The sequence below is a fragment of the Colletotrichum higginsianum genome, chromosome 9, assembly GCF_001672515.1.
Source record: "Colletotrichum higginsianum IMI 349063 chromosome 9, whole genome shotgun sequence".
Taxonomy (NCBI): Eukaryota; Fungi; Ascomycota; class Sordariomycetes; order Glomerellales; family Glomerellaceae; genus Colletotrichum; species Colletotrichum higginsianum.
Window position 1 is genome coordinate 90,865 of NC_030961.1, and position 21,175 is coordinate 112,039.

The following is a 21,175-nucleotide window of genomic DNA, read 5'->3' on the forward strand; positions in this document are numbered from 1 at the left end:
TCGCCGGTGTTGATATTAAAGTAGAGATAGATCAAATCCATTTCACAAGCCCCTGCTACGTATCCTTACCAGCGTTGTCTCTTCCATCGTTTCCCACAGGAACAAATCCATGTTGTCGCCGGAACCTTGCAAGCCATTCGGAATTATCCGCAACGGTTTGGTTCCATTCGTCATCGCAGTCATATATAACTCGCCTTGATTCTTGTCTCAACATCTCATCGCTTGGATCAAGTCCATGAGATAGATGCTCCCGGACAAAATGTTTGAGATGCTGCTCAAGGATCTCGGTGAAAGCCTTGGAGGTTGCTGCCCTGGAACTGATAATGACTTCTGACTGCAACGCAGCCGCATCTTGTCCATCGCCATCCTTGGCCGCCTCGGCCTTGCTCTTCCATGCCCCTCGACTCCGCGATGAGATCTGATCGAAATGGTCTCTCGTGGTTTGGCTTGTCGCGGAAAAGGGCACGACGCTGAGTGACTCGGAGGCAATGAGGTATGGAGGTAGTGCATGCGCAACATGCTGTGCAACGGACGGGCTGAAACCGTGTTCCCCTTTCCACTCCTTCATAGACATTCCTTTGCGGAAGTGATCCGCCAGATGGCCGGATCTCTCGTTCCATGTCAAGAGCACGCGATCGCAAAAGCCACACCGCGAAGAAATGTCCATGGTCTCCGCTTTCCAGTCTTCGAATTGAGGCATCTCGCTCAACTTGTGCATTACCTTTAAATGCTGGACCAGGTGATCTTTGCGTCCAAACGAGCGGGCTCCTATCGGTCGATCATGGCATGCGCTGTGGTTGTGACTGTCAAGGTGCTCGTCCGAGGGATTCAAGGCATTGCAATAGACGCAGTGGAATTGCCCTGTGGCCGGCGACAGGATGGAACCACCACGCGGAGCGCAGATCCATGACTCTAGGTTGAGGTGTCTCGACTTCTCGTGGCGGGCCCAGTCGTACTTGGTCTTGAAGCTGTCGCAGCAAAATGTGCACTTGAATGGCCGCGGATCCTTCGCGTTCTTTTGACTGGCGCTTGGGCGTTTCTTTGCAATCCGTCCTCGACGGCCGCGATCGAGGGAGCTGTGGCGACCCCGTGATGCTCCCGATATCGCAGACCAGGCAGAGCCTGCCGACGGCACAGACGAGCTGCTCCCACCGCTTTCCAGGCTTGTCCCGGAATTGGTGTGGGCATACGTCGGCGAAGCACCATTCCCATGGCCTTCGGTACGGTGGCGTGTTTCTGTAAGGGCATCTCGAATGGCCGCAAGGGAGGCCGGCTCATCTTGAGGGGGTGATTGCCTCCATCGCTGCATCGGATCTAGTCCCTCCGTCGGCGAGGAAGCTGACATAGGTATTGGTACAGCTTGACGACCGGATTGCAAATATCGATACCGACTACGCCGCCTGGGGAGGGTATGCCGGGTATCGGGGCCATGCTGATCAGTGAGATCGGTCGGACGTCCTGTCAGCCACGGCGAGGCCCATTGAAAATCGCTCGAAACATGGTCCCCGGAGTTCGGAGTTCCGGCAATAATCCAGGATTCCTCTGTGTCGCGTATCAACGGGGCTGCCGTTGTCGAGATTGGAGGCCAGACTTGACCGGAGGTTCCGGTCGGAGAACAGGGGTTGATGATGCCGGAGTCGGAAATCATTTCCAGCCACGTACCGTGAGCTGCCGACCCTGACAGACTGTCCGGCTCAGGTTGGTCAGGTGCAAAGTCCATAAAAGTGTCTAGTCCCAAACAGTCAAAACTGCATTGGCCTCTGAGCTCATTGTCCCTAGGAAATGTAATCTCTGGCTGCCCCAGCACGGCGTCGTCATTGCTCATGGCGTTGTCGGCAGTTGGTGCGAGCGACTCGCTGGCAGCGTCTTTCGCCGACGAGCTTTGCAGGTTCGGCATCATGGCGCTCCTTGGGTAGAAGAGATATTCGGTTCATGCTTCTCGACAGCTTCTCCAGGCTATGCCGGAGGAAGGTGTTTTGGGTGCCTGGCAATTGGTCAGCCTGAATCGGCAGAAAGTACGCCCTAGGGCGTGAAGGGGGTTTTCAAAGACACGTGACAATGATATGAGAATGAGAGGGTTGAGTCGACGCAGTGATCCGAGCTCGATATCCAGTCTCAAACGCTTACCAACTGCATTTTCAATTGAATGTCGACGATCCTGAACGAGGTTTACGAACTGATGATGAGAAATCCATGGCAGTGATTTCATCTTGGTAATCTCGCTCTTCATCGTCGCCAGGGGGGTTGGTTATCTGGAGAGGCAAGTACAAAATCATAGGTTCTCCTGGAAGCCAGAATGTGGTATTTGAACAAACAGGAAGCTAGGTAACTTGACAGCCCACCCTCTTTTTCGCGGGTTGACAATACATGTGAAATCGAGAAACATCGATTTGCGACCAAGCAAGGAGCCCACACCGTTGGCTGCTAGTTTTGTCCAAGTTCATCAGCGGAGTCTTTGGGTCAGTATCAAGCTGTAGAAAATCGCCGCGTTACTTTGACATGCATCTCGCTTTGGATGAAGAAAGCGGCGTTGAAGGACTTCCAAGGATTCGAAGGGTCCAGCAAGGTAATGTCGAATCTTCTCAGCAGCTAGACAGCCAATGTAAGCTTTTGCTTGTATTTCTCAGGTTGAGATAATACCACGATCCCTTTACGGTTTGGTAACTACTCACCTCAACGTAAACTTTGTTTAGCTCGATCATGGCAATGTTCTTGCCGAGACACTCCCATCGGCTGCCGGAAGCAAAATCCATCATGACTTGCTGGTCCATCGCCCTGTACTTCTCTTCGGAAATCCCAAGCCAACGTTCTGGGCGGAACAAGTCGGCATCTTCACCAAAGGTCTCTTTGCTTCTCATGACAGTCCACGGCGCCCAGGCGACATTGGTGCCTGCCGGTATATGTACTCCGCAGACAACCTCATCTTGCTCCGACACCTTGGGCAGCAAACCGGTCGCGGGCGGCCATAGTCGCAGACCCTCTCTGATGACGGCCTGGAGGTAATCGAACTTCCTGGCCTCCTCGTCGGTAATCGGTGAGGATATCCGACCTAACTTGATGGCGGTGTCTATTTCGGCCTGCAGACGAGCATAAACGTGTGGGTTGGTGATCAAGAACAGCATTGTAGAACGGATTGCCGTTGCAGAAGTATCGGATCCTGCAATGATTTGAACCAGAGTCTCGCCTTCAGCGTCTTCCTTCGACAGTCCATGAGCGATAAAAGACCCCAGCATGTCACGCTTGACGACGGGTTTATCGCCGTAGCGTTCCTGCACAACGTCGCGGGCCATCTTCATGACATGACCAATGCCTGTCATGTTCTTGGTGTCCGGCATGAGCCATTTGAGCCTCGGTGATTGTATGATCTCGATGAGCGAGGGCATCAGTGCCGCCGCCAACATGGCCGGGACGGTCCTCTCCGTGGTCTCGATGTAGCGGAACGTGTCGTTGTCAGAGTCCAAGTAGCCAAGCTTGTTTCCGAACGCTAAGGCGGAAATGACATCGAGGGTAAAAAACTGGACCTTTCGTGCCAGGTCGACTGTCTTGAAGGTGGTGTCGGTAGAAAGATACTTGGTTTCCAGCAAGTTGACGAGTCCAGCAACCTGCTCATTGATGAGCTCGTGTACGCCGTCCACGTCCTTCCCCGAATAGCCAGCCGCCAGTTTGGACCTGAGGGCCTCGTGAGTCTTGTCGTTTATCGTCGAGATGGTGCTGTCTCGGTAAGGGTCGATTCGTAAGCCGCGATACCAATGTCCTCGTTTCCAAGGCGAGCGAACTGCCCACATGCGGCGCAGCTCGGCGCCATCGCCGCAGACGACCCAATTGGGAGCGATCCGAACGACAAAACCTGGTTGAAAACATCAGCACTTGATGTACAGTATGTAAGCAAGCGAGTGAGAACTGCGAAGGCCTGAGGGGTGCAGCAGAGATGGGGGGTGGAAGCACACAATATGTAAATGCAGCGGGTAGGGGACCAATAACTTGGAATATATACCATGCTGTTTATTGAGGTCTTGCAGGGTAAAATTGAGCCTGCCGCTCAATTGATTCCGTATCAACCAGAAATCGGTCCAGGCAGCCCAATAGGGCCCAGGAACGTGTCTTAGACGTGCATAATCACGAAGTCGGCATGCGAACAGATAGGCGGTCAAGAGTACAGTGCAGGTCAAGACTGCCGTGGTTGGAGAGTACAGCATGATTAAGAAGCAGCATTCCCCAGCCAGAAACAATCCAGGAGTCAGCAGATGAACAGGATTGGCTGAATGATATGTCTGGGAATGAGGCAGGCAGGGGCTCGGGAAGCCAGACGCAAGGCGGGTGGTACGATGGTAGTTTTGAGATGGGATCCGGGTAGCGGGCACACACACACGTCGAGTGAAAAGCTGCTGGCTGTGGTTTCCACCAGATGTCGCCGGCTTGAGGTTCGTTATCCGTAAGGATCGGATCGGTAACCGAGAAACAGGGGCGGCGGGGAGATCCTAATGCTCCGAAGACGTGAGTTTTTTCTTCTTGGGAAAGGCTCTGCAGCGAGGTTCTAGAATCCCCAGGGAGGAACACGCGTGATGATGGCGATTCGAATCGCGGTTAAATGAAGTAAGAAGCGGGACTGCGGGCGAAGTAGCAAAAAGGAATGTGAAGAGGAAAACCAATGGCTCAGGACAATTTTTAAATCTTTGTAAGGTAATGGTCGGTTTTGATAGATGAACCATGGAAGGAAACCATTCCCAAAGCAAGCTGGCGTGGCCCGCCATCATATGACACCTTCAGCATTACCATCTGCCTATCATTCGGAGGTGCCTCCCTATTGTCCATTAACTAAACCCCCCAGATGTCGCGGATGACAATGTTGAGATTACCCTGGCACATGGTCTGAAGGCTGGCTCAATCATCTGCCTGTATAAAGTATGAAATGAGGATCGCAATGCGCCCGACAAGACACCCGTCTTGCTGCAGTTTGCTATTGCATGGGCCATCCCAACTGAAGCCCGATGCTTGCGTCTCCTCGTTCTTTTTGCCTCTAAAACTACTAACTTCGAGTTTGCCTGCTGTATTCCCATTTCCTCACTTCCGGGAATGCAACCAAACGGCCACGACCACCGGATGGAGCCAAGGGTACAAAGAGAACCATACCGTGCGTGGCTCATCAGCCTGCTCGGCGAAAGGGCTTTTAGCTGCATGAGCTATCCAGGATAGGAATAGCCAATGTAAGCAACAAGCCATTCACCGCGTCTGGACTGAAGGTGGGATCTATCCCAGAATCGATTCATTGGTCAAGGTTATCGAGCTGACCGAACCTGAAGCAACCGTGTCTGGGTTGAGAATCCGCCTCCCCCCCCCCCCCCTCCGATGAATCTCTTTGTCTTCTGGTCCCCTCTCACTAGAAGTACGACGGGGACTCTATCCCGCATGTGTCTGACTGTGATTCCTCGGCCAGTCTAGCCTTTATGTACTTCGCAGTCCCTGCCGGGCGCTTCCAACAAGCACATCCCATCCGGCGAAGGACGAACCGAGTGCGGTCGTCGGTCAAGGCATCAGAGCTTCTGGTTTTAGTTGCTTTCTTTTTGGTTTGGTCTTGGTTGCCTTCTCTTTTTCGTTTGGATAACGCGGCTTCTTTCGTACCAATCGCTCCCTGAGAGAGGCTTGTGAGCCATCGTCTCGTCGCACGTAGACACAAACAAGCATACGTCCGTATTCGTCAAATGGCGTCCGCACGAAAAGTCGGACCGTATGCAACCACAGATGCATCCAGCTCTTTTGGTGCAATTAAAGTCCTGTACTTGACTGAGTTCCTTGGACTTTGGGGACCAGGGAGCGGACCATTGCTTTTTCTTCCTCCTCGATCGCCCCCGCCTCGACTCCCTCGACGGCTCTGGCACTTCCTCCGCATCGATGCAGCTAATAGCCGAGCTGTCGGGGCAAACAGTGATTCGGAGCCTTGCTGAGCTTCGTGCATGGCCATGTCTGCCACCCTATGGACACATCATACCAGCCCCCGCAGTAGCGTGTTCCCTCTTAAACCGCACGTACCTTGAACCGGCGAAGACATCCAACGCTGCAGACCGGATGTATCTCATACACCTGACATCAGTCTGTTGCCTGAGGCCTGTTTGCTTTGTATTAAAGACGTCTGAGACTGTCCAGTCCGAGGGCCTTGGCCCTCCTCTCCCTGACTCTGTTTCACTCGCCTTTAATCTTTGCTCGTCTGTTCGATCCTCACACTCTTCCCGCTTTCTGTCGCCCCCTCGCCGTCAAGGAGACCTTCCTTATCCAGGGATAATTGTCTCATGGCCGAGGTATCCCATCCGGCAGGCTCTCCGCAGCATTCGCCGGCACCAGCCGAGCGCCGCGGTTCGCCCGAGTCTACACCGGCGCCGACCTCAGTGGAAGAGAATGCGTTGCCGCCAGCGGAACCTTTACCCACGCTTACATCTGAGTTGGAGCCTGGGTTGCAGATCGTAAGTTAGTCATTTAAATCGCGTTCGTCTTCATGTTCGTACCTGACGTTGAACGTCTTCACACCAACACTCACTCAACCACAAAATTAGGAAGTTGACGCGGCCGATGCATCCGACGTGGATTCTGCACTAGATGTTGTAAGTATTGTTTAACTGTGTTCTCATTAAAATTAAACGCCCGGAGTCCTGTGTTCGAATCACCCCCATCCCCTCTCACCTTCTTCTTGGTGCCCAAGCAGCGATTTACACTTCTATCTCACTCCATCATCTCCTCTGATCGACTGTTCTCCACGGAGCTGACTAGTTTCTCTCTAGCCCACTCGGGACTCTCTTACCTCATTACGATCCAGCCTTCGGCAGTATCAACATGAGAACGGACGTACATATCATGCCATGAGTGCAGGAAGTAAGTGAATCATCAACTTCAACGGTCATTTTCCCTAGCTGACTGCCTTGGAGAATATTTCTTGCCGAATGACGAGGTAAAGCAACATCCAAATACGGCCCTACGTCTCAGTTAATAACATTTCAACTAGTCCGAGGTCGATCGACTAGGTGAGCATTCCAACATGGCCCTATTGATCGTCACATTTCCTCTAACCTTGACTACTTAGACCTTCAACACTATGTCATGACATTGACGTTGGGGGGGAATCATTGTCTCTGTCCCAAGAACAGGGGTGCCAAACGAGTATTGGATCTCGGCACCGGCACAGGCATCTGGTCTGTAGAGTACGGTAAGCTCGCTGTCCTCTTTTTGTTTCTATCTGGTGTTACAGAATGTATCTAACCTAATTTGTAAAACATTAGCGGATGCCCATCCTGAAGCAGAGGTATGCAATTTTGCTCCAACTTTGAATCGTCGACTAAGCTATGGCTAGGTCATAGGTGTTGATCTCAGTCCCGTGCAACCTGACCTGTGAGTATCTTCAGACCCTTCTTTAAAGGGCTCGTTCGTGTCTTTACTCGTGCTGAATTACTCTACAGTGTCCCTCCAAACTGCTCTTTTGAGGTATACTCTGTCTTCACCACTCTTCCGGACGCCTTGAGAAACTAACGCGAGTCCGGAAAGCTCGATGACCTTGAAAAAGATTGGACATGGTCAAGGCCTTTTGATTTCATATTCTGCCGCATGATGACAGGCAGCTTCTCTGACAATATGAGTATCGTGCAGAAGGTATTCGAGTAAGTCAGGTGGCTGCACTCGATATGGTCGAGAACTAAATGATCTTCGAAGCGCACTAGAGCCTGGTGGTTATTTTGAGGCACAGGACATGGCACTCCCTCTTGGCTGCGACGACGGCACTCTTACCGTGGATTCGGACCTTTGGAAATGGGTCCTCCTTGTCATGGAAGGTATGGAGAAGTTTGGCCGTCCTGTGAGTGCTGCTCAGCAATGGAAGCAGCTCATGGAAGCCGTTGGCTTCGTGGATGTCGTCGAGACAATTTACAAGTGGCCGACGAACCGCTGGCCTCGAGATCAACACTATAAAGAGCTAGGAATGTGGAGTCTGGAGAACATGGACCAGGCTTTAGAACCGGCGACACTTGCACCCCTCACGAGAGCGCTTGGCTGGACCTACGAGGAGGTCATTGTCTTGGTCAGCAAGGCAAGAAAGGTCATGAGAGATCCTACTGTACATGCGTATTGGCCCATGTAGGTTTTCCTTTAATTTGCTTGACGACTAACATGAAGCCGTTGAACGACTGACGTTGGCAGATTCATCGTACACGGCCGTAAACCTGGCTCCCCGAAGTAGTTAGAGGCCCGGATTAGTCTTTAGGCAGACAAGGAGGAGTCACTTTGACGACGATGGACTCACTCGTAATTTTCATGCATATGAATACACTGGCTGGAGGCACATGTTACAAATCTTGGTCCCATGGTCTCTTCTCAAAAGGCTTCATTCAGTATCGTCCACAGCTGCTCAGTGATAGCTCAACACTAGTAGAATGATTCGATCTGGATATAATCGATGAACGACAATCATTTCGACCAGGAAGTGGTGATCGAGGAGAGACACAACCTGAATTGGGCAGATTCTGGCCTTGCTTTGGTGAGGGTTAGGGTCGCTTTCAGGTTTAAAGCCGTGTTGACAGTTATGGCGACTATGTTCACTGTTCCATGAGGTTTCACAAAGGGCTAGATGTTACTTTTGGTAATGCCACTGTTTTTGTCTCTCCTAAACTTCCACTTGATCCTCAGCCACCTATTTACTGCTTTTTGCCCTAAACCTCGTTCCACTTCCAAGCAGATGATCTTGACTGAGACCATTTACCCTAGGAATTGCAGCAACAACACTTTCAGCTTCTCTTCAGCCTGCAAAATGCGTTCAGACGTGGATGTACAAAGTTATGTGAGATTTGGAGGAGCTGGGTGGATAAGTTGGCTGTCTTCATCAAAACCCCAATGCGCCATTGAACATCGTCGCGGCCGACGCATCCTTGACACCCGCTGCCGAGACTTGTGCCTTGGCCTGCTGGCATAGATCTTTGGCAGCTTGATTGGCCTTACACACATTGGTGAGTTGATCGCAAATTCGGTTCGTGATAATGTTTGGGTTTAGAGCATCCTGCTGACCCTTGGCGACGACAGGGTCGGTGGGCAGAAACGTCCCCTGGTCTGCCTTTCGCCCGGCACGACCCAGTTGGAAGTCCATGGTCGGGGTGCATGTACCAAAATCAGCGCCGTTGTTTTGTCGCTTAATGGATGCAGCGGATGCGGTCATGGCACCAAGTACAGCGAAAAGAATAGTTTTCGTTTGCATCTTGCTATGTGGAAAGTGACGACTAATAGAGTTTTCGAGGAACCGGATAGAGAAGTGCGAAGAACCGTGGAGTATCGGTGAAGAGAGAATGAACAGAAGCTCGGACAGCCAGAAACGTAACTATCAACAAAAAAAATATATGAGGCTCGCAGAGCTTGGGAGGAAATTGAGTTCAGGTCAATGATGAAATGAAAGATTTTGGTATGTATGATTTGAGACGAACTCTATGCCAAGCCCACGACGACTCGGCCTTCCTTTTGTACTCTACATACACGAGCAAGCAGTCTCAGACTGCTATGAGGCATACAATGGTAAACAGAAATCTCGGATCTTCGGCCAATGCAGGATCAGACGGGCATGTTTGAGGCTGAACCTGGAACATTTAGGGACGCAAGGTAAGAAGTAGCGATTTGCCAAACTGATTGGGCAATGGGATCGGCATGACACGGTAGATCGCTGGGCTCCCCTGCATACATCAGACGGCATGACATGAGATGAAGCACGAGGAGGGAACCTGAGGCGCTGAGTGACAAGCTTTGATACAATCGCAGGCTGGTGAGAACGAGACAACTCATGAAGGCATACGAGGCCTTTGCGATTGTCCCGAAAGACCCGAGTTTCTGAGTTAGGAAAGGAAATAGTTTGGGGCTATATACGCTTGGCCGCTAACTGAGCTTGCATCATAATAAAGTGGTTTTGTGATTAGCGTCGCCTTTCCAAGACTGTGTCTAGATCAACGCAAAAGTCACTCAACAAGCAGAAGACAGTAGTGGGGAGAGGGTGAAACAGATGATAACAGCGGCTTCTTGCCGTGTCCAAGTTGATCGACTTTCTCCTTTTAAGCCATTATTAGCTTTGGGGACATATCGATGCCCTACCCACTATTGACTGCCATAACTTCGCAGCCTTGGTGCCGAATTCCGGATCATTGTTCGAGATTCTTGTGTCTCCAACATTGCCGAAACTTCCTAGGTTTGGGACTGTAGTGCACATATCCGAATCGGCACGTTTTATTGCAAGCAGTTCTTTTTATTTTGTCGTTCGGCGACAACTCATGATCATCCCTAAAGCGAATGTTGTCCCGTTTGGTAGGTAATCATTTTAGATGACCAGGCAGCAAGCATGGCACTGCGATGTAATCAATGCACGCAAAGCTTGTAGTTTGCTACGGATATACAAGGCACAGCTTTTTCTATCTAGGTCAGGTTCATCTGATGGAAATATGTCTTGATGCAGCCTTCATAAACCCGGAAAGCTCCCTTCAGATGCTTTCTGGCTGCGGCAGAGGCTTTCCGCTGTTCGCTCCTCCAAAAGTACCTGTGTAGTCTCATCCGCTGGATTGAACATACACAGAAAATCCCACGGTTCCAGTGAATTGCCTAGGCATCACTGGGCTGCTAACTAAAGGTTTGATGTTCAGTTGAGTCTACAGGCCAGTAGTATTTTAGGCTTGAAACTTCACGCGATGTCGAGTGCTCTTTCTTTGATTACATGAATACACCGAGCCCGCAATTGGCCCAGAAATACCCATGACTTAAAAGATGCGACAACTCTGGGACTGATACACCAGGTAGTTTGCTGACTTTGCAAACCCAGACTCACCTACCATTTTCGGTCTAGTCTCATGCGGGGTCTGTTCTGGTCCCGAAATGATGCGGCAATGAAAGACAATAACGTTCGGCGCTCATGACTGGGAGCGAGTACATCAGCCCTATTGGCCTTCTTCCGTGCAAGAATAAACATCTGGCCAAGCATCAGAGAGCAGTGCCGCCAAGGCCGCAGACTGATGTTACCGTGTTGGACCTGCAGACAACGTCTCAAAGAGCGTTCACCTCTTGAGAGACCAGGCCGCCCACTCGACGCCCACAGCGTAATCATCATGTCAGCGCCAAGAGTAAGGACTTTCGCTCACTATGGATGTGAATTTAGGTATCCATTCATCCAAATATGGAGCAGTCCAGACTCTGTGTCCCTTGCTCGCATTTCTTGTACGATGCAGCGTCACCTAGGAGTAAGCAGACCCCTGAGGGGTTGACCAGGTTTCTGGACACCAGTCCCGCAAATTTAAAGAAATTTGTCTCGCCATTGCTCGCCTTCGCTCCTCTTGAAACAGCGTCTTTCTTGTGTGTCTCGGGTTCCCTTGCCCCTTTTCCCTCAAGACAGCTCTGCTCCCCGTAAGTCGGATGATCGACCCGACGAATACACCCTTCGTCCTGCCCGACTCTTTTAGACATCAGATTCGATAAGGTTGTGCATAGACGACAACTTCAGATTTGGCAGGCCAGCCATCAATACAACATACCCAAGTTGCTGCTGTAGAGCAGATGTTTCCGCATGATCATTGCATCGAATGGCAAATGCTTGGGCCGCCCAACCAGCGCTTCCCCTAGAGACCGCATGTACCATCTTCCCCAGATTTCCCAAGATGCAGGTGTTTAGTTTGTCACGCAAACATTCTCCGTCGCGCCTTGGCATCATTGGAATACGGACCAACTGTTCAGGAAAGGAAGGATGTCCATCCCGCCCCTCTCCGAGCGCGTAGGATTTGTTTCCCAACTTGGACAGCCCATGCCACCACGACAACGGTCCTTAATCTTCCATCGTCCCATCAGACTCCGCAGCCTTATTCTCCCGCCAATGATCTTCGTAACTAACGACATAATGTCCTCTGTATACGGGACTTGGGCGTACTCCGCCAGAGGTGGAAAAGGAGGACCGCGACGATGGAATCTTGGCAAGTTCTGCCAACACGGCAGATGCCCGGGCTAGTATGACAATCCCGACGAGACTTGGGAGGCTTTGGACCCCCCGTATTGTGTGATTTCTTTGCTTCTATATATGTATTGACACAGACTGGTCCTGTTTTTCCTTCTGTTTCTTCTGCTCAAACTCTCCTTCGCTAGGTCATCAGTACCAAATTCGTTACCCTTCCACTCGTTTTTTTCAATTGTTTCGGCTTTGCTTCGTTTCTACACATTACTGGTTGTTCGACGTTTTCATTCGATCCATTATGCGTTTCTCTGCTACTTCAGCTGCCCTTGTGGCTTTGGCAGCCTCATCTCAGGCCATGAACATTTCGGCTTCTTCTGACCTCGACGGATCCGTGTGGCAGGCCCTCGCCCCCGTTGAGGCCCGGACATTCGAGGACATGCCCCGAAACCGTCCCATCAAGAGACAATCGGGTTGGAGCCCGCCTTCCAACATCGTCACGCCTCTGAAGCAGGTTTGGGACCATTGCAAGAGCACCTATACCAACGGTCTGTTTGGCTTCAAGAACTTTGGCTGGGACCAGGTTGTTGCCACCAAGGGCACCATCAATGTCTGCGTTCGCTGGGAGTCTAGCGCTTCTGTCACAGAGGCTCAGCGCACTCAAGTTGCCAAGGCCTTGAACACGGCTCACCAGAGCTGGTACAAGTGGCTGTACGGCTACGACAACTTCCCCTACTCCAACATCAAGGTCAACGTGGTTGGTTGGGCTGTCCGCGACAAGAACCTTCTCCAGGGCTCGACTTCCGGTATCGACGTCTACACCGACAAGGATGGTGAGGGTATTCCCCAGTGCGCCGAATCTTGTGGTCGCTTCTTCAACCAGAATGGCGACTACAGCAAGTGTGCTGGTGGTGCCGCCCGCCACTACGACCAGTCTCTCTGGCTCACCGACGGCATGGGCGGTGGTGCCGGCGGTGACTGGGGCCAGCGCATCGGCCGTGAGTACTTCATGGGTGCTCTGGACTCTGCGAACATCCACATCCTCCAGCACGAGATTGGCCACACCTACGGCCTTGATGACTGTGAGTTTTCCCCCTTTGCACGAGCTTACAGTTTTCGTTCAGCTAACCACTTCTTTTTCGTAACAGTCTACGGTATGTTACAGTAACTCGATTCCGACTTAACGATCCCGAAACACTGAGGGAAAATCGGATAACATGAGTGATATGGGACGTCCAAAACCAACTAACTTTCCTCCAGACTGGACTCCCACCGGTGTCTCTAGCTTTATCATGCTTGCTGGCTCCGCCGCTCAGATCACCGACTTTGACGGCTGGATGCTGCGCAACTGGTGGTATGAGCTCTCCCGCAATCGTGGTTGGCAATCGAGCAGCGCCGGTTCCGCCTCTGGCTCTGCGACTCCTGCTACGTCCGCGTCCATCAAGCCTACGGTCAAGGCTGTCACCTCTGCTGCCGCTCCCAAAACTGCCGCTGCCGCCCCAACCAAGGCGGCCAGCTCCGGTGCGACTGTCGGCGCATGGGCTCAGTGCGGTGGCGGAGGCTACACCGGCCCTACCGTCTGTGTATCTGGCTTCAAGTGCGTCAAGACCAACGAGTGGTACTCTCAGTGTCTTACAGCATGATTCAAGCTTGATGTCACGACGTTGAAGACGTTTGATACTCAGTACTCACGCATGCCCATCCCAGACAGCACTTGAACCCCTCAACTTTTTACCCACAAAAACACAATTTTTGTCAATAGTCTTATGGCCTGAAGAGGTCTCTTTCTCTTCTGTATATATCGCTATCAATTTGACATGGTTTCACAGACCAATGCTCACCTCCTGTTCCCTGTCTCTATGTTTGAATGTTTTGTGGTGCACTAAGAAGTCATTCGCAAGACCCTGCCGTCTTGATTGATATAGAAGGCTCTGAAGATAAGATTCATCCCTTATTCGACTTATTCTCTGTTATCTAATCCTTACGACAACTGGTGGCGACGTTTGTAAAATCAATAAAAGTAAAGGCCTACTCAAGACCTGCTTTGAAATGGTAGTTGCATAGTTTTTGAAAGACCTATTTAGAACACAATTGTGTTAGGAGACTGCACCTGCTGTTCTGAAATGCAGACACTCATTTAAGGATAGTTCAACTACTTGCTGTTCACGCTTGTAATGGGCGGAAAAGGGGCGCAGTAGACGTTGTTGTTGAAGAATCACCTTGTTACTAAATTTTTATCTTTTGAATATGATCTCGTCACACGATGTCATGCTATAAAGTCATTTTGAGTCTTGCTATTTGAAGATTTGGAGCCGCGGAAATGCCAGCTTCGAGGTCCAAATCACACACGCACGCAGACTACAACAGGAATCATGTAATCGAAAGAAGAAGGAACATGGATGATCTGACTGAGCGTTCAAGACCAGAAAGACAGTTTGCTCCCAAGACAGATAACGAGCATTCAATCTCTGGGCCCCAAGTCCGTTTCAAGAGCACAACGAGCGTCGTAGCCAGGCTCGCTCTCATCAACGATGCAAGGTGGAGGACCACGACGCCAAGCCGGACAACTGGTTCGAGGCTCTGATGGACCCAAAGATTTTTTCAAAGTCCCAATTAAAGCCGTCAACTTAAGCTCCATTTGTTCATTACTGTTACGCATCATAAACCACGAGCCCGGTGGTTGACATGGCTCAGCAGTTGAAAGTCGCCCTTGTTTTTTCTACGGCCGGCGCCGACTTCCGCAGGAGACCGGCGGATATCCACCCCTTTGGGTTTTAGCTTGTCAAAAAAAATTCTCTGGCATTGGACATGGGACCCAATGGGAACGACTCGTCGCGCCATGCGTTGCCGCAACGGGGGCTTGCAGCTCCCTCGGCCTGACTCACGGAGGAATAAGTCGGATTTAGACGGCGGGGCAGAGCAGCCAAAACCCAATACAACGGGGAGGAAAGGATTGATTGGGTTATTAAAGGACAAGGCAGGTCGCGCAAGAAAACCCAAGATCACGTCTTGACCAGATTCATCGTGTTATAACATTTCCAGACCCCCCCAACAGCCACTCGCGACAGAGGGGGGATTGGTAATCCATATTGCATTGGTCAGCTCGCTTGCTGGCGAAGGGTATGATTAATTTGCTATTACTCCTAGCACATATGCTTCTTTCCTCTCTTTATTCAAGGCGACCTGGGCGCCCTCATCGACATCGTACATCGTCTTCTTCCCTCGAAGCCTCCTTGCCGCTTGTGTCGACAAGGAGGTCCTTCCTCTCTTTCTAGCCTCGGCACTTGATCAAGCCAGCTGAGTCGTCTGATGAGTGACAACAAGACCAGCAACAGCAGCAGAGGTCAAGGTCGCTATGACTCCAGAGAACAAGGCGGAGACAGCCAAAGCACTGACGTCGCCACCACGGCTGGGGGCCAACTGACTCAAGATACCAATCTGGATGCCGAGAGAGCTGATGTTGCCGAAACCGCAGAGGGCGTAGGTAGCAATCAGCTGAGAGCGAGGAGAGAGGTCGAGATATTCGGGCTCCTTCATCGCGGAGAAAGCAACGTACTCGTTCTAACAAGGTAAGAAAGGGTCAGTTAACTCGTCAAAAAACAGGCCAGCAAGCAAGGTGCAGCAACAATGGGCAGCAGGGACTTTCTGCACTTACAGCGACGACCTTAAGGGCGATGAGGCGGGCGACCTTGAGCAAGTCTCCGTCACGGGGAACACCCAGGAAGAACGCAAGCGGCACAAAAATGTACCCGGTGATGAAGTTGATGGTCAGTTCCTTGATCTGGATGTAGCTTCCCACCCAAGTCAACAAAGCATCAATCAGGGCGATGAAGGCCAAGATGCAGAGAAGACAGGCGATGATGGTACCGGCGATCTTGATACCCAGCCAAGCACCGTTGGCGAAGGCGTGGATGGCGTTCTTGGCCTCGTGCTCGTCGTCGGGGGGGATGACGACCTTTCCGGCGGTCAGGGTCTCCTCGTTCTCGGGGTAGCGAAGCTTGGAGATGGCGATGGAGGCAGGGATGGACATGACGCAGGACGACACCATGGCCTGGGCATTGAGGCCAAGGTTGATGTAGGCAACGAGAACGGAGCCGGAGATGGTTGCGAAACCGCACGTCATGATCTGGTGGATCTCGGCCTTGGTCATATGAGGGACGAAAGGACGGACCAGCATGGCAGACTCGCCCTGGCCGATGAAGGGGGTGGCGGCGGCAACGACGGCCTCGGCACCGGACACCTCGAGCGCCCAGAAGACAAAGGTTGCGAACTTGCCGATGAACCACTGGAGGAAGCCAACGTGGTACATGAGCTGGACGAGGGCGACGAAGAAGATGATGGGCGGGATGACGCCCGAGATGAACCAGTGGAGGTCGATGACGCTTTCAGCAGTCAAGAAGATGGTTCCCTGGTTGGCGAAGCCGAGCAGGTCACCAGCGCGGTCGGCAATGAACTTGAAGATGTCGTATCCGACGGAGGTGCGAAGCACGAAGAGCGCGATGATGTACTGCGACAACATGCCGCCGATGACGGGACGCCAGTTGATGCGCTTGCGGTCGTGGGACGTCAACCAGAAGCAGAACAAGAAGAAAACCAAACCGAAGATGGAGACGGCGCGGTTCTCGTGGGTGTTGTCGGCCACCTCCTCCGAGGCGAAAGTACCGACGATGATGACGGCGAGCGTCAAGGCGCCGCCGGCCAAGGTGCGGTACTTGGCGGGGATGAAGTTGTAGATGTACACGGCGCTGTGGTGCCACGCAAACTTGATGGGCCGGGAGGCGTAGGAGCTCGGGACGAAGTTGAAGACGTAGCGGAGGAAGCAGCCGAACCATACGAGGAATGGAACAATCCAATTCTTGTCGTTTCGGTGCAACACGAGAGAAGCAACCCACCAGGCGGTTATGTAGAACATGACCTTGGATTGGACCAAAAACCTGTGCTCCTTGTAAATTCTCTTCCACCATCTTGTGATTGAGGCGAAGATGCTACGACGCTGTGGCTCTTCTTCTTCTTCATCGTTGGAGGACACCACAGCTGCCTTCTCGCCGTCGTAGTCAGGAGGACCGCTGAGCTTTTCACCCTTCTCGATGTCGTGAGGCGCATCGGCATGTTGAGGAACGGTCGACACGTCAGTCGGCACGTACGTCACATTGTCGCCGTGGCCCTTGGCATCGACAGCGCCGGGGTGGTGGTGGTGATGCTGCTGGTTGTGGATGTCAAGTGCCGGGTCCGAGTCGCGGCGGAGCGGCGTCCCGCCGGTGGCGCCGGTGGTGTTGGTCTGGTTGACCTCGGTGACCTGGGAAGCCATGGCTGAATGGGGGAATTGTTATTCAACAAAAGTCTACCAACGGGAATCGTAGGCCACACACAGACACGCAGAGTTAGAGATGCCTCTGGGGTTGTGGAGGGGGAGGGGGGAAGTGGGCGGCGAGGAACTCGAGGTGAGGGAGCTGCACAGCACAAAACAAGACCCGAACGACTTCTGCACGCCCGAGGGGAAAGCCCTTTTTAACAGTCCCAGTACCAACGATCAAGAAATCCGAAAGTGGTACCGAGGATAGATAGGCGGCCAGGCAAGTCTCTGTCTGGGACTGTAACCCCCGATGCCTACGACTCGTTGAGCTTATCAGCATCCGGGCCGGGGTTGGGTGGGTGTTATGGAGTTCGCCGCCCTTTTGTTTTTTGGTGTGGAGGAAACCCTCATGCGGTTCGGTGCCCATCTCGGTGGATTGAGCCGGATTCTGAAAGGCTCGCAGCCAACGAGGGGCGCGGATTGGGATGTGGGACAGGGTTCACGGGGGGGGGCGTAGGATTGACAGTATACGATGTATGGCTGCATCAGAGAGAGATACAGAGAAGACCAGGGGGGCATCAGACATCAAGCCAAAGGAGGGTGGGAGGGGACGGGACCACGGCTCTCTAGGGCAGGCAGACAGAAGAATGATGGACGGACAAGCCTGGACCGCTGGGGCAAAAGAGAAGAAACTGGAGTAAGACGATAACCATCTCTTGGGACCAAGCGGCGACCCTCCCTCCTTCTCCTCTCCTCTCTTCTCCGCAGACTGACGTTTGGGTGTAGTACAAGCTATGCCTGTCTATCAAAGACATACGCTGTCTATCGTCCCGCTGGCCACTTGGAACAGTTGTGTAGACGGAGCGTAGACCAGACTCGTGAGAGGCAAGCATATCCACATTGCAAAGTCAGGTGATGTATTTTTCTACTGACAGGTCGCGTGAAGCATCTTCCGTCAATGCTGACTGAGATCGAGGTTGCTGGGATCCCCTCCGATTGTTGCTTGGTGTACGGATACTGCGATAAGGAACGAATTTTTTTCTAGTTCTCCCACTGCTTGGGGTTGTTGCACAAATATTCCCAGCGACGTACGACAGGGGTCATGGGCTCGCCCGACGGCATAGACTCTCGCGCGGACCCGGACCAAGACCCTTTAGCTCTTGATGTGAGTGGTAAAGCCAACGGCGCGCTTCCGCTTCTGGAAGGTTGATGGAACGATGGAGACTCATGGTGGAGTCGGCCGAGATTGGAGAGACGAGACTGGGCGAGGATAAGACCCGGGCCTGCAAAAGTGCAGGGTTTGATAGTGTGAGGGACGAGTGTTGGCCGGCTTCATGGAATCATGGGACGGGTTGCTATTGGTAGCCCAGCAAGAGTCGAATCGACGAATAGGCTTGGGCTCCCCATCATCTTCAGGTCGGCCGAGTCCAATCCTAGGTCCAGCAATAGCGTACATGCACGAATCATGGCCCTTGACCTGCTCATGCTCAAAAGCCCCCCCCCCTCCGTGTCTTGTTATGTATCATTACCTTACTCCGAGTCGCGTCCAAGCAGCACACAGACAACTGTCATCCGAAGGAGCTAGAACTCCCAGGAGCCGCGAGTGACAGTGGAAGCAAGAGGTTTGTCCAAGGGGGGGAAGGGAGCAACGCAAAGATCAACAGGGAGTCCCTGATAGGCTCAGGACCGGGCTTCCGTCGAACAGGTGTGTTCGTAATATGTGTGGTGTAGCAGATCCTTCCGCTCTACTCTGTACTGGGTGCAAGCACAATTGGCCAAGGGGCCGAGACACCCAAGACACTGGGAAACCCACGAAGTGACCCCCAACCTGCCACAGAGGCACGACACAGAGACATGCGGAGGATCGGGACTGGTTGGAGATAGCTGCATCAGCCGCCGCCGCCGCCGCACTACCAACGCCACGGATCGACGATGGGGCTAGGTGAGGGGAGGGGCGGGAGACAACCTCGCCGCCAAAGTCGTTTTTACCGTGCCGCACTTCGTCATTCACTCACCTGCCTGTGTCCGATGTGGTCTGCTGCGGTATGTGTATGTGTATAATGGCTACTGTCTTTGCAGATATGTCGCGACACCACGGTTCATGCCGCACGCAGCCTTTTTGCTTCGACAAAAACCAGAGCCAGGCCAAGAAACGACTTTTCTCGGTGTTTCCAGGGTGCACCGCCTACTCGTAATGGAGGGTGGTAAGATCAGCGATAAGGGAAATCGGTGCGCCTGTGTTTAGGCGTGTGGGCGAGGTCAGAACTGGTCGGTCGCCAAGGGAGCCCCCAACACGCTTTACGCGCAATGATGGGACGAGATGAGCCCTCGAGATTAGCGACAGCAATCGACAAGCGAGCTTGGGGAATGGCATACTGTATCTGTACCTTGGCCGAGGCGAAGGCGAATAGGTTTAGGCGACGTAAACCCTCGCTCGGCAGGCCTCCCCTCCCTCCCCTCCCCAAAGATTTTCCTCAGTCACTCTGGATGTAGCATTTCCCTTCGTCTGTCCCGGATACGGCCGAGTGGCCAAAACCTGGGGTGGCCAACGGCAAACTGCCACAAGTGAACAGACTGCCATTCGTATGTCAGCCATGTCCGGCCAAGGTCCAGTGAACATCTGCGACTTGCAGTCTCACAAACACACACACACACTCTCTCTCTCTCTCTCTCTCTCTTTCTCGCTGATTTCTCTGCTGCAAACCATGTCCTGCAGGCTAGCACGCTAAGCGTGCAGGACCGGCATGATGTTGCCCCACGCCACCCTCTCGGAGGCTGGGGAAGACATGCAGGGTTCCTGAGCCTGTAAGGAAGCGGGTAGCACCCGTCGTAACTGTCTGCCCAATCCAGTCAATGACCGCGTGCGCCTTGGGTTGTGTTGACCGTGGACAAAAGTGCCAATCCCCTTTTACGCCTTTCAGCTTCGGTCGGCTCCGCCGTACCCATTAGGCCCGGTTGGCGGTTGGCTGGGACCTCCCGCGCAGATTCGGCAGTGTCACCGCAGACACGTGAAGACTCTTGGGTCGATAAGCCCAAGACCACAGGTGAGCTCCGACGACGTCCACACAGGATTGCACAAACCCGGCATGTTTGCTCAGTGTGCTCCTTCGCTCTCCTCCGATGCCCAGTTATCGGCACGTAATCAGAATGCTATGGGCGCAGGACAAGATGCCGGGTTCGTGCTTCCCCGAGTTAGAGGGTTGCAGGTCTCAATATCAGTGGGCATATCAAGAGAATACGAGCAGTTATCATCCCATTCCCTGTTTCTTGGGGAAGCGAGCATGATAAGCATTCATGGCTCTGCATCGCCGGTTGGTCGCGGGTCCAGGGGACGACGCTACCACGTGTGGATGTCTCCGCCCCCAGATCCATCACCGCGGATCGCCGTCAGAGCACGACCTTCGTTTGCGTGTAGGGCGACTCCGCTCTCAGGCAGCTACGCAGCTGGACTGTGGGAAAGCCTGCGTGCGCTTGCATGCGCATATTGTAGTGCATAGAAATCTGGCCTTGCTTCTTAGGATAACGTTGTCCAACTTTTTATCCTCCCTTTGCCCTCCCTTATGAACCCTGCTACCTGGCTGTTTCGACGTCTTCCGGTGACTTTGAATGGAAGATATATATACTTCACTAAAGCTCTTACTTTTTGTGAAAACTACTGCTGCCTGAGAATACTTCAATAGAACAAACAGCCTGTCACTTGCTGAAAAGTGAATGGCTTGATGAGAAAGAATCATGCCGCCAAACTCGTTTTCGTAGAATCTGAAACTGATTTACGTCAACTACTTTCTAGGAAACTTTTCACTTGACTTAGTGTGTAGCTCACATTTTGATTCCTCTTACTCCGGTCTTTTCTACACTGTGGCTGAAGCAAAGACAACTTGGGCTTCTTCCGATTCACCCCTTTCTTCCGTTGAGACCTGTAGGTCGATTCCTTTCAATTTTGCTGAAAT

General features: G+C 52.5%; 6 protein-coding genes across 6 annotated transcripts; 2 read left to right on the plus strand and 4 right to left on the minus strand.

The window, feature by feature from the left end:
- Positions 1–55: 55 nt before the first annotated feature.
- Positions 56–1,900, minus strand: CH63R_12300 (Benzoate 4-monooxygenase cytochrome p450; the record flags this gene model as incomplete). The annotated part of the gene is made up of 1 exon (XM_018307274.1): positions 56–1,900. The coding sequence occupies one exon, from the start codon at positions 1,898–1,900 to the stop codon at positions 56–58; it is 1,845 nt and encodes a 614-aa protein (XP_018151691.1).
- A 566-nt stretch (positions 1,901–2,466) lies between these two features.
- On the minus strand, positions 2,467–4,196 carry CH63R_12301 (Cytochrome P450 86A1; the record flags this gene model as incomplete). The annotated part of the gene is made up of 3 exons (XM_018307275.1): positions 2,467–2,589; positions 2,673–3,847; positions 3,995–4,196. The coding sequence occupies 3 exons, from the start codon at positions 4,194–4,196 to the stop codon at positions 2,467–2,469; spliced, it is 1,500 nt and encodes a 499-aa protein (XP_018151692.1).
- A 2,088-nt stretch (positions 4,197–6,284) lies between these two features.
- On the plus strand, positions 6,285–8,116 carry CH63R_12302 (TAM domain methyltransferase; the record flags this gene model as incomplete). Its single annotated transcript, XM_018307276.1, has 11 exons — positions 6,285–6,455; positions 6,546–6,593; positions 6,771–6,861; positions 6,915–6,937; positions 6,992–7,010; positions 7,070–7,192; positions 7,266–7,288; positions 7,337–7,374; positions 7,443–7,467; positions 7,528–7,640; positions 7,693–8,116. The coding sequence occupies 11 exons, from the start codon at positions 6,285–6,287 to the stop codon at positions 8,114–8,116; spliced, it is 1,098 nt and encodes a 365-aa protein (XP_018151693.1).
- A 738-nt stretch (positions 8,117–8,854) lies between these two features.
- CH63R_12303 (uncharacterized protein) lies at positions 8,855–9,223 on the minus strand (the record flags this gene model as incomplete). The annotated part of the gene is made up of 1 exon (XM_018307277.1): positions 8,855–9,223. The coding sequence occupies one exon, from the start codon at positions 9,221–9,223 to the stop codon at positions 8,855–8,857; it is 369 nt and encodes a 122-aa protein (XP_018151694.1).
- Positions 9,224–12,233: 3,010 nt separating this feature from the next.
- On the plus strand, positions 12,234–13,575 carry CH63R_12304 (Cellulose-binding family II protein; the record flags this gene model as incomplete). Its single annotated transcript, XM_018307278.1, has 2 exons — positions 12,234–13,014; positions 13,193–13,575. 2 exons carry the CDS (start codon positions 12,234–12,236, stop codon positions 13,573–13,575), a joined length of 1,164 nt encoding a protein of 387 aa, XP_018151695.1.
- A 1,645-nt stretch (positions 13,576–15,220) lies between these two features.
- On the minus strand, positions 15,221–17,240 carry CH63R_12305 (NupC family nucleoside transporter; the record flags this gene model as incomplete). Its single annotated transcript, XM_018307279.1, has 2 exons — positions 15,221–15,493; positions 15,588–17,240. 2 exons carry the CDS (start codon positions 17,238–17,240, stop codon positions 15,221–15,223), a joined length of 1,926 nt encoding a protein of 641 aa, XP_018151696.1.
- Positions 17,241–21,175: the final 3,935 nt, after the last annotated feature.